Source organism: Polistes fuscatus, unplaced genomic scaffold, assembly GCF_010416935.1.
Source record: "Polistes fuscatus isolate 324 unplaced genomic scaffold, CU_Pfus_HIC Scaffold14, whole genome shotgun sequence".
Taxonomy (NCBI): domain Eukaryota; kingdom Metazoa; phylum Arthropoda; class Insecta; order Hymenoptera; family Vespidae; genus Polistes; species Polistes fuscatus.
Window position 1 is genome coordinate 3,372,521 of NW_025113042.1, and position 15,251 is coordinate 3,387,771.

At 32.6% G+C, this 15,251-nt stretch overlaps 1 protein-coding gene across 1 annotated transcript; it reads left to right on the plus strand.

Moving 5' to 3' along the window:
• Positions 1 to 1,963: 1,963 nt before the first annotated feature.
• On the plus strand, positions 1,964 to 14,032 carry LOC122514321 (serine proteinase stubble). Its single transcript, XM_043631051.1, has 10 exons — positions 1,964 to 2,090; positions 7,989 to 8,318; positions 8,677 to 9,987; positions 11,189 to 11,347; positions 11,462 to 11,611; positions 12,168 to 12,244; positions 12,571 to 12,671; positions 12,747 to 13,018; positions 13,147 to 13,301; positions 13,400 to 14,032. Exons 1-10 carry the CDS (start codon positions 1,985 to 1,987, stop codon positions 13,562 to 13,564), a joined length of 2,826 nt encoding a protein of 941 aa, XP_043486986.1. The 5' UTR covers positions 1,964 to 1,984; the 3' UTR covers positions 13,565 to 14,032.
• Positions 14,033 to 15,251: the final 1,219 nt, after the last annotated feature.

Here is a 15,251-nt window from a genome sequence, read left to right on the forward strand (position 1 = left end):
TTCATTAAAATTTTGATAGAACTCGAGTCAGAAACTGGACACTTGTTGATCGTCTCTTCAAATATCGAACGATCATAATATATATTATTCATTTGAACTTTTTTAATGATTCTTTGATTTGGACAATGCTATCACTTTCAAACATCTCATTAAACCCGTTACTCCGTGTTTTGTTACATGTGGGTCAACGTATTCGAACGATGAATATATGTATGTGTATGTATGCCTCTAGCATACTCTAGACTCACGTTTAGCGTTAGAAGAACACCCGATCGATCTAAGTCGACCCTGGAATAACAGTATCTCGGCCCTCAATATACATATCTTCGTAGTGGAAGGACGCATTTTAATTTACCTGACCATCGACAAGAGTGTTCACTGAGAATCACTTGATCTAAAACATGATCGATTTATCTAATATCTACGATGGATGGATGCATTCATTTTCCCTCCCCCTCCCACCCCCATTAATTTTCAAATCTTACAAATATCATCTATACTATCGAGACTTTTCATATACTATTCCATTTAAAAATCTTCAATTAGTTTCAACTCCAAGTTAACTAAGACAATGTAAATGATGTTTTTCTTTTTTGTAATTTTATTCATTCGAAATTTGAGATAAAATTAATAATTGAAAATAAGAAAAGACTATTTGATATTCCTGATATAATAGATTCATTTAGATATTAAACTCTCGATAATATGTGTTAGACCTTTTTTAAGTAACAACGTCGATGTGATTCTACATTCTAAATTCTTTGTTCGTTGAAACTGAAAATAGTTAAAATGAAAAATAGCCGGAAACAAAACAGTTGTCTTGATCGACCTCCTTCTTCCTCCTTCGGTATCATCATCGTCGTCATCGTCGTTGTCGGTTCAACGTACCATCGACCTGCTGAATGATCGCGCCAAACGAATGTCTTTCTCGTACCGGTCATTGACCTTACAACCTTGTAAGAGTCTTTGCCATCATCGTGCAAAGTTCTCGGTTAAAAAATACTCTCGCTGATTATGATATGTATCTCGTTTAAAAAAAAAAAAAAACGAAAAAAAAACGAAAAAAAAAACAAGCAGAAAGAAAAAAAGAAAGAAAGAAAGAAAAAAAAACGTTGATCTTTGGATGATCTCTTCTATCTGTTAGGTGCTCGATCTTTTTTCTACTTGGATGGATCAACTTTTGTTGGAGATCGATCTGTTTTCGTTTATGGTCGATTCCTTCTTTATATACTTCCTAAATATATATATATGTAATGTAACCCTCTGTATAGATTACGTAGTTTAAATATTAATGAAATTGAGATCGATGTTCTTTCATTTTCAAGGCTGACGAGTGGGGGCTCATGATAGATGTCCGTTTTAATTCAAAAATAAAATTGAAACTTGTATCATTTTTTGGAGTATTTTTTTCTTTTTTTCCCTGAGAACAAATTATTAGAAATTTTTGAAGGAATAGGATAGAAGTATTCTTGATAGACACGACGAGCGAAAGTCAAGAAACTTGAGTGATTATTCCACGCAGGATGTCGCACGATGTATTTGAAGCAAATACGCGTATATATTTGAATATGTGTATATTCATATGTATGTACGTTCGCATGAGATTACGTTTCCATGATTACGAACGAACGACAGATCGCGTGGATAATCTCCTGGGAATATTCTCAGAAATATAATATCACTAGAAATGATTGACGTTGTTCTATGTCACGGTCGAGGAAATCTGCATATTATTAACTTTCTTACATACATTCCATTCAGCTTATTATTACAAGTTCGATGACTTATATTTTTTTTTCTCTCGTTGCTATAATTATTACTAAAAATTTTCTAATCATTTATTGTTACTATCAATAAAAATATTATCAAAGATAAATCGTAACGAAATGAGAAGAAAAATATTTCTATAAGCAAGGAATAAATGTTAAAAAGAAGAAGAAGAAAAAAAAACAAATCTATATGCCAATCTCATTTCCTATTTCAGATGTGGAGTCATCGCAGATTAAGTTGGATCATCATTTCGCTTTGTAGCGTTTTGATACACGTCACGATAGCCAATCCCATTTACGTTCCACAATTTTTACCAAGTAGTAAGTACTTCGTTATTTTTCTACTCTATTTTATATGCTATTAAAATATTTATAAAAAAAAAAAACATAAAATTATAGATAGTGCACAAATTAAAGTTAATTTTCAATCATTTAATAAAATAGTCAAATAATGTTAACCGGTAATGTATATTCAAAGAAATTCGTAGTAATATTTTATAGTTTCGTCATTCCAATAAGGGTGACCTAAAAATTATCAATGAACGGTAATGGCAAAGGAAAGACTTATATCTTGGATTTTCCTCGAACGCGTCAGCTGACTAACGGACCGCTAAACAAATACCTTCGACATGGCCACCACGAACATGAATACTTTGCCCACCTTTCGTATCGTGTGAGTTAATGTTTGTCTGTATGTGTATACGCGCGTGTTATACGCGCGTGTATAGGAACACGTGTGTATTTCACTGTCTGTTCATATCATGGAGACGACATTGAACCTACCTTGGATTCGTATTTGAACGGAACGTGGGCGGACTGGTCAGTGTTCTATGTAAATAAGTAGGTCAGCCTCGGTCATCAGAGTGCACGACTTGCATCAATTTTTTCTATTTTTTCATCTACGATTCTTTTCCTTCCTTGTTTCACACAAATCGTTCCTTTAAAATTGTTTTGATCGAGAAGATACATTTTTTATTTTACATTATTTTTATTTAACAATCGTACGAGATAGAATTTAGTCCCGTTAGAGATATCGAATTCACAATCCAAATTTTGAAATCGTATAGCGTTATTTTAGAATGATACTATTTTACTGTAAATATTACTGGATTCTATTCGCATAACTGCCGATGCTCAGAGTATCGGTTTCCGACTTTACACTTTGTATATACATACAAGCATATAACATTTGCGATTTCAATGAAATTATTTTCGAGTATATAGCGTAACGATCGTGTCTAACTATTTGTGAAGTTTAGATTTCATTTGGGAGACGCACATGATTCTCATTTCCTAAAAATAAATAAAATACAAAACAAATAAAAAAACAATAAAATTGATTTCACGATATCGAAAACTAAACGTTTTGGTGCTAGCAATTTCCACTGCATAACAGTATAAATAAAGAAAAGAAGTTAGAAATTTATAGGATAAAAAGATTTGATATTTAATAAAAACGAAAATAACGAATGGGTATTATCCGTGACGATAGTTGGTAATAAATAAACGATCGAAGAAAGTTATATAGCAACGCGTCTTGGCCACTTTGGTGCTCGTAAAGGCGATAAAAGAGAGAAGACACTTTCCTACGATGGTACAAGACAACACGCATCGAGTGAAATCCTTTCAAACGCGAACTCTCGATCGCGTGGGTGATATACTCGTACACACATGTATACATATATACAAGTAGTTTTGTAGTGAATCTGTTGGGATCGTGTTATGTTGTATAATACATATATGTATGCATGTATGTATGTATATACGTGTGGCATACTAGCTTAGTATGGTCACGCCTGAAATTCCGCCAAGCGGATACGCATAGTAGTAGTATAGTAAGTGTATAAGTATGGTCGAAGGTGATAGGTATGTTAAAGACCTAGCTGAAACTTTCTTCCGTGCTTCTGACTCATCGAAACGACATTTCCGCTAACACAGATCCTCTCTTTCTCTTTCTTCTCTTTTTGTCATTCTTTCTATTTGAGGAAGGACAATCGAGTAGGATTTATTTGGTAAAGGCTAAAGGAAGGAACCGATCGACTAACCAACAAACCAATTAAATGACCAACTGACCTCAAAGCAAACATACCGTATCGTTAATTATTTTAAAACACTATTTTTCTTGTCGCATGTACGTTAAACCAAGAGTAAGAGAGAGAGAGATAAAGAGTTGCAAAAGAAAGTAAAGAAAAGTGTAACGTTCTAGGAAATCTGTTATTTCCCGTACACACGTACTCATTGTTTTTTAGTTAATCTTTTCCATTTTATTAAAATTTTCAAGAGAAAGAGATTAATATTAATCTAATTTGATTCACCGAATCGCGATTGATTTATATTTTTTATCGTTTAAAAAATTATCTTGATATTTGGACGAAATTTAAATGAATAAGATTAACATTCTCGAGTACTTTTTTACATTGTATTCCTTGCAGAATGCGAACGAAAAGAATATATTATTAATTTCGCGAAAAGAAAAAATATATTGTATTTCAAAAGAATGCGAGCTATTACTAGATTTAAATTAATCTATACTTGATCTATACTTTTAATCATTTTGTTGAAAGATTATCTTGGAATTTGGACAATATCTCGTAGAAGTAAAAATTCGATAAAAATCACGAGTTACGAAATAATTTAAGAAATTTTTTAAATATTAAATATTAACGTATATTCATTAACATTGCGTTCCTTTTTAACGTGTGTGTATCAAAAAATAATTAATTATTCAAAAATATCATTCCCAAATCATATAAAAAATTCGAATAATATCCAAATATATCGTACAAATAAATTTTATCTCAAAAAAGATTATAATAATAAAACGTGATTACAATCACGTTTTTGATCGTTTATCGCGCGATTTAACGATTATTAAAATATTTCTAAAGTCGAAAAAGTAAATGTAAATCTTTTTTATGCTTTCCGTGCTTAATTATATTGAGTAATATAATATCATCAATGACGTTTAATATAATAAACGTCAATGACGTTTGATATTCATATTTTGTTATGCACGTGGCCACCGACGCATTCTACAATGCTCTCTTAACGGAGATTAAAAATCTAGGACAAAAAAAATTAACAAAAGATTACACTTCAAAATATATTTTTTAAAGATTTCTTATCCGAAATTTCTAGCATTTTCGAATGTGTCACGTCACATCACTTAATAGTTCGAATGATAACATCATATCGATAGATATTACTGATAAATAATTTCTTTACGAAGGAGAAAAAAGGAAATCGATGATGTGTTTTCATTATTACTTGTTCGGCAAAAAATATATACTTGAGAATGCAATAATAATTCTAGAAGCATCCTGCAGAGATTGACGTAAGCTCGCAAACAAAGTACTCATAAGAAATACAATATCTTTCTTCTTAGAAAAAAATGAGAAAATTCCTCATCCCCTCTAAAAACTTATCGAAAAGATTAGTTATTATATATTAAATAATCTTTCTATTTCTAATTTGTCATTTTGTGTAATGTCATGTTTCTAAAATATTATAATATTTAATAAATAAAATGAATTTAATAAATTAAAATATATATATATAATAATAAAAAAACAACTTTTTTTATAGTCGACTAATCGTACATTGGGTGTGTCGTACGTCATTCTTTATCAAAAAGAAAGAAAGAAAAAAGAAAAAGATATATATAAAGACCCTAATGTAAAAGCATTGTTTCTCATTTAGATTATCTCAATTAGATAAATTAACTCGTTCAAAGTTCATTTATTCTTAAACGATGAGTTTGATGTACCTACACGTTTTTCATCACCTCGAATTACGATAAATCATTGTCTGAGAATTTTGTTCGTCGAATGAATCAGATATTGGTAGACGAAAAGGTACGAATTAAATTTAGATTGATCATTAATTATCCTATATGAATGTAATTTTTAGTTAAATTGCGTAACAAGGATAAACTATACCGAAAGATTAATACCGATCACTAGGCCTCATCTAATCTCAATCTCACCTTTCAAGATATTATCATTTTTGTTAAGAATAAAAAAAATAAACTGAAGATTTCTTTTGATAAGCAACATTGTATACGCGATTATTTTTTATTTAGAAAAAAAAAATATATATATATATATATATATATATATATATATTTGTAATAAATTTCTTGTTATAATATTAAAATAAATAATAAAGATCTAAAATATACAATTTTTCTTTTGGGGAAAAAGGATTTGACATAATTTTTCACGTAAATATATAAGGTATCTATTCTCGGAGAACTTAGCCTACAGGTATGTCGATTTAATCGTCTGGGATACCTCGAAGATGCTTAGGAATGCGCTCAGTGGTTTCTTTGGCTTTGTAAGATGAGAAGAATAAAAAGAGGAAAAGAAAAAGAAAGAAAGAGAGAGAAAAAGAGAGAGGGACCAAGATTACGAGGTGCCTTGGAAGGAAACGAGTTGTTACATTGGGCTATGACTATGACCCACTTGTGACTCGGGTAACTAGCTCATACATCGAAATTTAACGGTACCCAGATGCTTCCATTCGCCTGACATCAATTCCTTCCTTCCTTCGATAATAATCCATGCTACTTCGTCGTAGTTCTACGTAACGCACCAACAACGCCATGAATTTTTATTTTCATTCGTGTCGTTCTAATTTCACGTACAGTATTTACTTACGATCGTTCGATAATACCAAAAAATCGTTACGATGAAAATATTTAGAACATCCTAGTTAAAGAATTTCGATCAGAGACATAAATCTTTTTCCATTAGTCGATAAAATACTTTGTAAAAACTGTCAAGCCCCACGAATTTACCTGATAAACTAATTGATAAGCGTACTTTTATTGACATCTCCAATAAAAATGTACTCTCTGTTTTTTTTTTTTTTTCTTATTATTCGACCACTCGAAAAAGTAAATAGCTCAAATAGAATAATTTGACGATAAGAGAGAGAGAGAGAGTGAGAGAGAGAGAGAGGTTGTCCTATTTTAGTAGTTATTTTCAAATATCTCTTATTTTAACATCTACATTTAGCTATCTTTTCTATGATTACATAATTGAATTCCCAAGTATAATAATCATTTAATGCTGGTCTAACGAATGTCCATCGATAACAGCCTATTCTCTTTCATCAAAATAACATTGTCTGCTATCTATAAGCTAGGCGAGAATGTAACATATTGAATGGAAACTTATTGTTAGTGTGAAGAATCGATTGATAATAAAACGAAATACTCGCCAAGCTCGATTATCTGCCAACGATATATATTCTTTATTATCTTTTTTGTATTATAAATAAGATTTTTTCTTCACAAGTTTATTCGATCGATCGTCCAAAGATGGAGCTTCCTATTATCGTCAGTCGTTAAAATTGTATTCGGTATTTTCTTATTTGATTCAATTTTTTTAAAACATAGAGAAATAAATTTTACGAGTAAAAAATGTAATTACCAAAATTCTACAGCATATTTTAATGACGTAAATAAATAATTAAACGCGTGAAATATTTAATATACTTGACCTTGCCCTAATACGTTAATTATAATGTTATCAATGTATGTCAAGATCGCATACTAATATATATAGTCTTATTTAAACTACGTAAGGATAAAAAAGCAAATGCAACTAAAAACACGTTTTAGAATGAAGATTAGATATCTGGGTTGTAAATGCTTCCGTATTGATTTTCTTTCTCTTTCTTTATCTCTCTCTTTTCTCTTTTTGCATTGAAGTGTCTCCTATAACTGTGCATTTTCCCTATAACGCGTTATATATTCTAAACATGAAATACAGTTCATTCGTGTATCTCTTTTATGCTTGCCACCGTTCATAATCTCATCCTTGATGATTCTAAATGCATTCCATTGATGCTGCATATCATAATCTATATACAGATGATGAATGATAGGAAACTACCATGTAATCGGTTAATAATCGAGCAAGAGATTCCACTACAATTAGAAGAAGGAAGAAAATAAAAATAATGCAACAGATTTTTCTAATAAAAAAAAAAAGAAAAGATGTAATTGGTCTTTTCTGGATTGAAAAATGAATTCAACTCTTGCAACCAAAATTATTCTACACATAGAAGTGGTTTAAGAAAAATTTACAATATGTAAAAAATCATCTAAGCTCGCGTGAATTTATTTTCGATTGATGCTTCCTCACGATTACTATTCTAATTATCAACTAATTTACTTCGTATTTTTATTTTTATTTTCTTTTCTACTTCTAGGTACTGGAAGAAACATTCGACACTTGCCATGCGTGTCGCGTAGATCAGGCGAGACCGGAATTTGCATGTTTGCGTTCACTTGTGCAAAGGCGAACGGCACGCATCTTGGAACATGCATCGATCGTTTCTATTTCGGTAGTTGTTGCAAGATCGACGAAGAGCCGGACGTTGGACCTCAAGACAACAGCATCGACGATGGACCGCCAGCAGCGTCAAGGCCGTTCATCACTACCCACAGTCCTATCGAGAGCAATGACATACCCCCATATTTTCCAAGGCCAAAGCCTAATGACCAAAGCAAACCATCTGGTACATTCACCACTGTGGTAAGTTCGTAGTTTTTCGTTTCTATGATTTTACAAAGTTTATTCTTTACTTTTTCCTTGGATAGAAACTCACCAGATTCGAATTTGAAATCAGAAATAGACATCTCAGTTATATATACTAATTGCAAAAAACATAATTATCCTTTTAAAACTATTCAAGGTAAGACAGAAAACGAGACTCTGATTGTCATGTTTTGTATTATCGAAATGAGGAAGTTGTTTAAAAAGGAAGGTCAAATCTAATGAGGTTAATTATAAAGATCTTGGATTTCCTGAATAAATATAATATACGATGTGGTAGATTTAACAATCTCTAATTGAATCGATCTCTATTGTTTCACAGGCTACTACGATCACTCAAGCTACGCAAAGTACAAAAAGTACATCGGATCCACAGATAGGTAGTACAAAGATTGTTACGAAGAAACCGACAATAGAGACTATAGAAACAACGACCCAATCGATTCGTTTATCGACTTTCCAAACAGTTCAAAATGGCTCGTATGAAAAATTCACTGCAACTGTACCATTTAAAAATGTCACTAAGATTTCAACAGAAAATACGAATTATTCGTCAAATATGTCTACCACTTCGACAATTCCTAATAAATTATCAGTCGGTATTACAACTCAGAAGCCAACAGTTCCTTACAAAATATCGACTACAGTCGCAACGAAAAGACCAATTGTTGGTACGTCGAAACCAACGACGAAAAAACCTTTACATACGAGTACTCAAACGACGAGTACTCAAACGACGAGCACTCAACGACCGATACAAACGACCACGTCGAAAATTATTATTACAACTACACAAAAGACTGTACCTTCTACAAGATTTCCACCAAGAAATACAACATCGGTCAAGCCAGTGACTCAACAATCTACCAAGAGACCATCTATCGGTAGCACAAAAAGACCCCTCACCACAAGCACGAAAAGACCTACCTTGTCTACCAAAAAACCAACTCTACCTACTAAAAAACCAACGACTGTTCCAGCAAATTCTTCGATCGGTTCCAGTCATGGAACAACGGCAACTACAACGACAACATCATCAATTTATTCAACATCTAATAAAGTGAGACCAACGTTCACGACGTTTGAAAATAATCTTTTATCTTCAACCGAAGAGATGCTTGTAACTTCAACAACGGAAACTGCAGATTTCGTAACTCGAAAACCAATTACAATTACCACCGAGAAACCGATTTATCATAAAATCACGATTAAACCAAAACCAACGATTTCTAGGCCAGTTGTAACAACAGGGATCAGTACGAAACCTACTAAAATCAATACAATAATAACTACTGATAAATCCGAAACATCTTTTACCACAGAAAAGACTATTTATCAAAGTTCAGCCAGTAATTCAACTTTGGATATCAGCAAGCCAAAACCAACTGAAAGTCCAACTAAGACAACGATAAAGCCTATTAGAATTACAACACCTAGTTCAGTCTCTGTCAATAGCTTCATTAGTTCCTCTTCCCCGAGTGTATCTACTCAGAGTATTACTACAACAAGCAGCAAGATATCTTCTATCAACCAGACTTTTGAAAAAGTTCCACAAACTACCCCATCATCTGGTTTGGTCACATGGTCTTCTCATTCCGACGAGACACCCACTAAAGCGTCTGACGTTTTATCGACAACCAAGATACACGATGGTAGGTTGAAATTATTATCCTGAATATATGAAAAATTATTAATTATACATACATGATGCATAACAATAATTATCTAATTTTTAACAATTGTTATATTAATAACATCTCGCTGATATTATTACAATCCAACGTAGAAAATCGGCTTATGTAATGAAATTACATTTTGCATTTCCGCTTGCGTCCTTTCTCAACGTACACTCATTGTGTAACTAAAACTCTCTTGTCGTCAATGGAGAATTACTCTTGCAGAGAAATTCACGACGAAGCGTCATTATACCTTTCGCATTAATCAGCATTCAGAGTAGTGGATATCCGAGAAAATTTGATTGATTGCTTGAGATATCTATCGCATTCTCACTCATGTTTCCTTCCTTTTCATAATGTTCTCTTAATCGTTCGGATAATGGAAACTTACGATCTATTGTGATTCTTCATTGTTTGTTAATTGAAACACCATATTCCGAAGTATTTTTAATTATTCTTATAATTCAAGTATATTATTAATCTAAAGTATCGTATAGAAGATTTGAAAATAATAGAATTTGAACTTTCTTACGGAATTAATCGTAAAAAATCTAAAGTTTCGATCACGTAACGTATCATTTGCATTGATGTGAAGCTTCTTGAGTAGAATGATTGAAACATCATTCTATTTTTAGAAGAAGAAACGCGTTAAGGATACGAGTTATGTTCATGAGATATTCTCAAGGAACACGATACACTGTTTTATTCTTATCATGAACAAGTAATTAAGTTTATTATCGCTTATGTTGAATTTGCAAATGATTCAAATTATTAATTTTATTTCTGGTTGGCTATTGTATTTGGACTGGTTCAAGGCCAGTTTGTCGAGCTAAATCAAGATCAAAGAACAGGGTCGATCTAGCAAATGGGTTAAAGAGACATTTCTCTTCATCTGTCTCTGTTTCTCTCTTTAGTATATCCAACAGCATCGTAAGAGAAGATAAAACTCTGTACATCGGACTGGGACGTCGTAACGGTTTAAACCATCCACCGTAATTTCTCTTCTCTCTTTTCCTTTCCATCCTGTCTCTTCTTTCACGATTCCTATCTAACCGTCTAAGAGCCAATCTAAGTCATTGTTAGCTCAACGGAATCTATTTCTTACCGAGGATTTAATATTCTATATTTTACTTTAATAGATTTTTTTATTCTAACATTAAGAAATCTTTTATTTCAGGAATAACGGAGAACGAATGGACACCTATAACCACGCCGGATGGTTGGGTAATGATCCAATCACCACCGACGACTGCTGAAACATCCTCGGGAAATCCGGAAAGCTCTACGATTAAATTGCAATCTGTATCGTCCACTACTACATCATCTACCACACCTGGTAATAACAAAATAATCTTTGATATTTATGTATAAATTCTTGTTCTAACTGCAATGAAATATTTTATTTAATATATCCGATAATTTTAATAATAATTTTCTATAAATGATTTAGTGAGATCAACAACGGAAACTACAACGACGACGGAACAAATTACGGAGACGTCAACGGTTCTAACAACTTTGTCAAACCTCGCAACTATTTCTGTTGATACGGAAACCCCGATATCGATAGAAACTTTGAATATGTCGGACTATAAGCAAGGTTATTATGCACAATCATTATACGATATTTTATAATTTTTTTATCGATGTTGACGAGTCTTTCTACCAAAGATATAAAGTTAGATAAAAGTGGAAAATATTAGAGATGGCTGAGAAGAATATCACGAGTGGATGCACCGATTGTTTCTTGTTCTCTTGTTTACTTCCTACACACTTTTCTTTATTTTCTCGAAGAACACGAGAGCTCTCAGTAGGGAAGAGATCTTTTTCACGAGAAACGATCCGTCGAGTATATAAATTGAAAATGTTGATATAGAGGAATGGGGAAGGGGGAATATATATATATACTTATGTAGCCAATGAAACGTTTCGTTCACATTTAAAGAACGTAGAGTGGGTTGAGAGAAAAAATAAAAAGAAGCACGTGACTTATACCGGTTCATCCAGTCGAATGAATTCAAGCACGTTCTTGTTCTCCAACATGGCTGTCGTACAAACGACGACGACGACGACGACAACGACGACGACGACAACGACGACTAATCACCACGTGAATCTCTTCAAAACCGTAAACTCAACGATACTTTTGCTTGCAGTTTGCGGAAGGAGAATATTTCCCGAGTCGAGGATCGTGGGTGGCAGTCCGAGTACGTTTGGCAAATGGCCCTGGCAGGTGAGTGGATTGAAAAAAATAAAAAATAAAACATAAAAAAAGATACAAAGTTCTCATCTTTATTTCACAATTTTTTTTTTCGTTATGTTTAATTCCTAAAGAAAACAAAAAAAAAAGAAAAAATAAGATGGAAGATAAAAGGAGACAACGTTGATCGACTAGGAGATAGAAAAGCTTTTAACTCTCCTCATTTCTAGGAAATGTCTACATCGATGTTGTTTGTTCATTTTCTATCACGATCAACGCATCGTACAATCTAATTTAATCAACAGATACCCTATCGTTATCCAGGAAAGCGCGAATTTCAAAGATTGCTTGTTTTACAGATCTCGTTACGTCAATGGAAGACGTCAACATACTTGCACAAGTGTGGAGCTGCTTTGTTAAACGAGAATTGGGCTATTACCGCAGCGCACTGCGTTGAAAAGTGAGTGCGTACCGTTTTTTCATCTTACTTAAATGTACACCTAGTTAGTCTTTTATCTGTCCAATTTAATTTCAGCGTATCTCCGGCGGATTTATTATTGAGGATTGGTGAACATGATCTAGCGAACGAGGAAGAACCATATGGGTTCCAGGAAAGGCGAGTACAAATCATTGCGAGTCATCCACAATTCGATCCAAGAACTTTTGAATACGATCTCGCACTTTTGAGATTTTACGAGCCACTTCCGACTTTCCAGCCAAACATTTTGCCAATTTGTCTTCCGGATGACGATGAAACTTACGTTGGTCGTACGGCTTATGTTACTGGATGGGGAAGACTTTACGACGGTATAAAAATTTATTTTTTCTGTCTTGTCATTACAAAAAAAAAAAAAAAGAAAAAACTTTGATAAACTGTATCTTCACTTTGATATCTAATGTATATTATTATATATTTTTGAACGATGAATTTATAGAAGGGCCATTACCATCGATCTTACAAGAAGTTGCTGTACCGGTTATAAATAATACGATTTGCGAATCTATGTATAGAAATGCCGGTTATATCGAACACATACCACATATCTTCATTTGTGCTGGATGGAGAAACGGTGGTTTTGATTCATGCGAGGTAAGATATGAATAGAGAACCAATGTAATAAATCTTTCTCTCTCTTTCTCTCTCATAATGAATTTATTAAATGATATATCAAATTGATATGTTTTTAGGGTGATAGTGGTGGTCCGATGGTAATTCAAAGGGCACGAGATAAACGATGGATTTTAGCAGGAATCATAAGTTGGGGAATAGGTTGTGCTGTGCCAAATCAACCTGGCGTCTACACGCGTATTTCCGAATTCCGCGAATGGATCAATCAAATCTTACAATTTTAATTCGATCAATGGAAAAGTGCGAACGCGCAAAATCTACGAATGGCCTGTGCAAACTGGACGAACTTTGATCTCGCAGAAGAACTAAAAAAAAGAAGGAAAATTCGTAGCTAGGATTTCGAATTTCCCGGTAAAGTGAAAATAATCGAGAAACGTTTACGTATGCCACCTGACGTTAATGTCTCGAAATCGCGAAAGAACCTTGGATAAGTGAGCTATCTGTACTACCAACAGCGACGTTATTTTACAACGAAAGTTAAGATTTGTACGATATGTGGCGTCACGTTTTCTAATCGGAAGTGAATCTCGACGTCTCCGTTTTCCCCAAAATCGCGCCTTTATTCGAATATCGACCGAAGGATAAGCCTAATTATCGTGTTTTCTTTTTTTTTTTTTAATTACAAGTTAAACGTGCAATACAAATGGATGAAAAATTATTAATGATATTCTTTTTAAAATTTGTTATTTTCCTTTAATTGAAAAACAAAAGGAAAAAAATTTAACAGAGTGATAAACTCGAACACGCTTCGGGCTAAATGCAATATCGAATGGAAAAGTGCTATGTGACAGCGAGATAATAAATCGAAAATGATTTTTCATATCTACACTTTGATATCAATTTATGATTTAGCAACGTATCTGGATATTGATGAGCAATGATATTCACTCGAGCATATTTTATAATACTTAAAATATCCGAGGAAAAGTTATTCCCGATAATGGTTTTATTTGCATACGTGGAACTGATAGTTACGCGCTTCATTGAACTCGATTTATATGCAATAATTCTTCTCGAATAGAATATTTTTATATTTCTCGTGTCAAAACTTCGTAAATACGTTTTCCATCCCTTCTATCGCGATTCTACTTGTTTTTATTTTATTTGTTTTATTTTATTTTTTCCAAAAAAAAAAAAAAAAATAGTTGTACTCACGCGCGACCTACGATGATTTTTATACGAAAACAATTGAATATTCTATATGAACGCCAACGCCATGAAAAAGCACGTCTCTTCTGATAATTAAATTTGTATTCACACGGGGGATGATACGTACGAACGTTAAATCAAATTCATTGTTATTTATTTTACAACTACGACATATAGGAATATTATTGTTTATTCAGAAATTAACGATAGATCACGTATCACGATTCATTGCGTACAAAGTAATCCATAAATGGACGAAGTTTATACTAAAAAATTTTATCAGAATTATTAAGTAATTCTTCAGTATACATTAAAACCTCTATTATATTATTTCATCGTAATAACATTTTTCCAATCAATAGATAAAATAGAATATTTTTCAAAAAGATATTATTAGAATAACGGAATATTATTGGAGCATTTATTGTACTCCAGAAAATATGAGATTAAATTTCATAGCAAATATTGCTCGAATATGCATATATACATAAATATGCACGAGATGGACCAATAACTATTGCTCTCTTTCTCACTCTCTCTCTCTTTTTCTCTCCGAATCTCTTATTTACTTATTTTAATATAAATTCGTTGTTATTTAATATTATGCGAAATAATTAATTTACGTTAAAACATACCGCATGATATGTTTCGCATAAAACATAAATATTAGTAACTATGAACAGCTAATAGAAAATTAATTCAAACGGTATAATAATAATAATAATAATTATAATAGATCCGTCCTGTACATACATATATATT

What these genes read in the sequence shown, in the direction of transcription:
- LOC122514321 (XM_043631051.1), top strand. Translation starts at nt 1,985, where the DNA reads ATGTGGAGTCATCGCAGATTAAGTTGGATCATCATTTCGCTTTGTAGC. An exon ending in GCAGCGCACTGCGTTGAAAA is followed by an intron (nt 12,672 to 12,746) that starts GTGAGTGCGTAC and finishes ATTTAATTTCAG; the next exon opens with CGTATCTCCGGCGGATTTAT. An exon ending in ATGGGGAAGACTTTACGACG is followed by an intron (nt 13,019 to 13,146) that starts GTATAAAAATTT and finishes ATGAATTTATAG; the next exon opens with AAGGGCCATTACCATCGATC.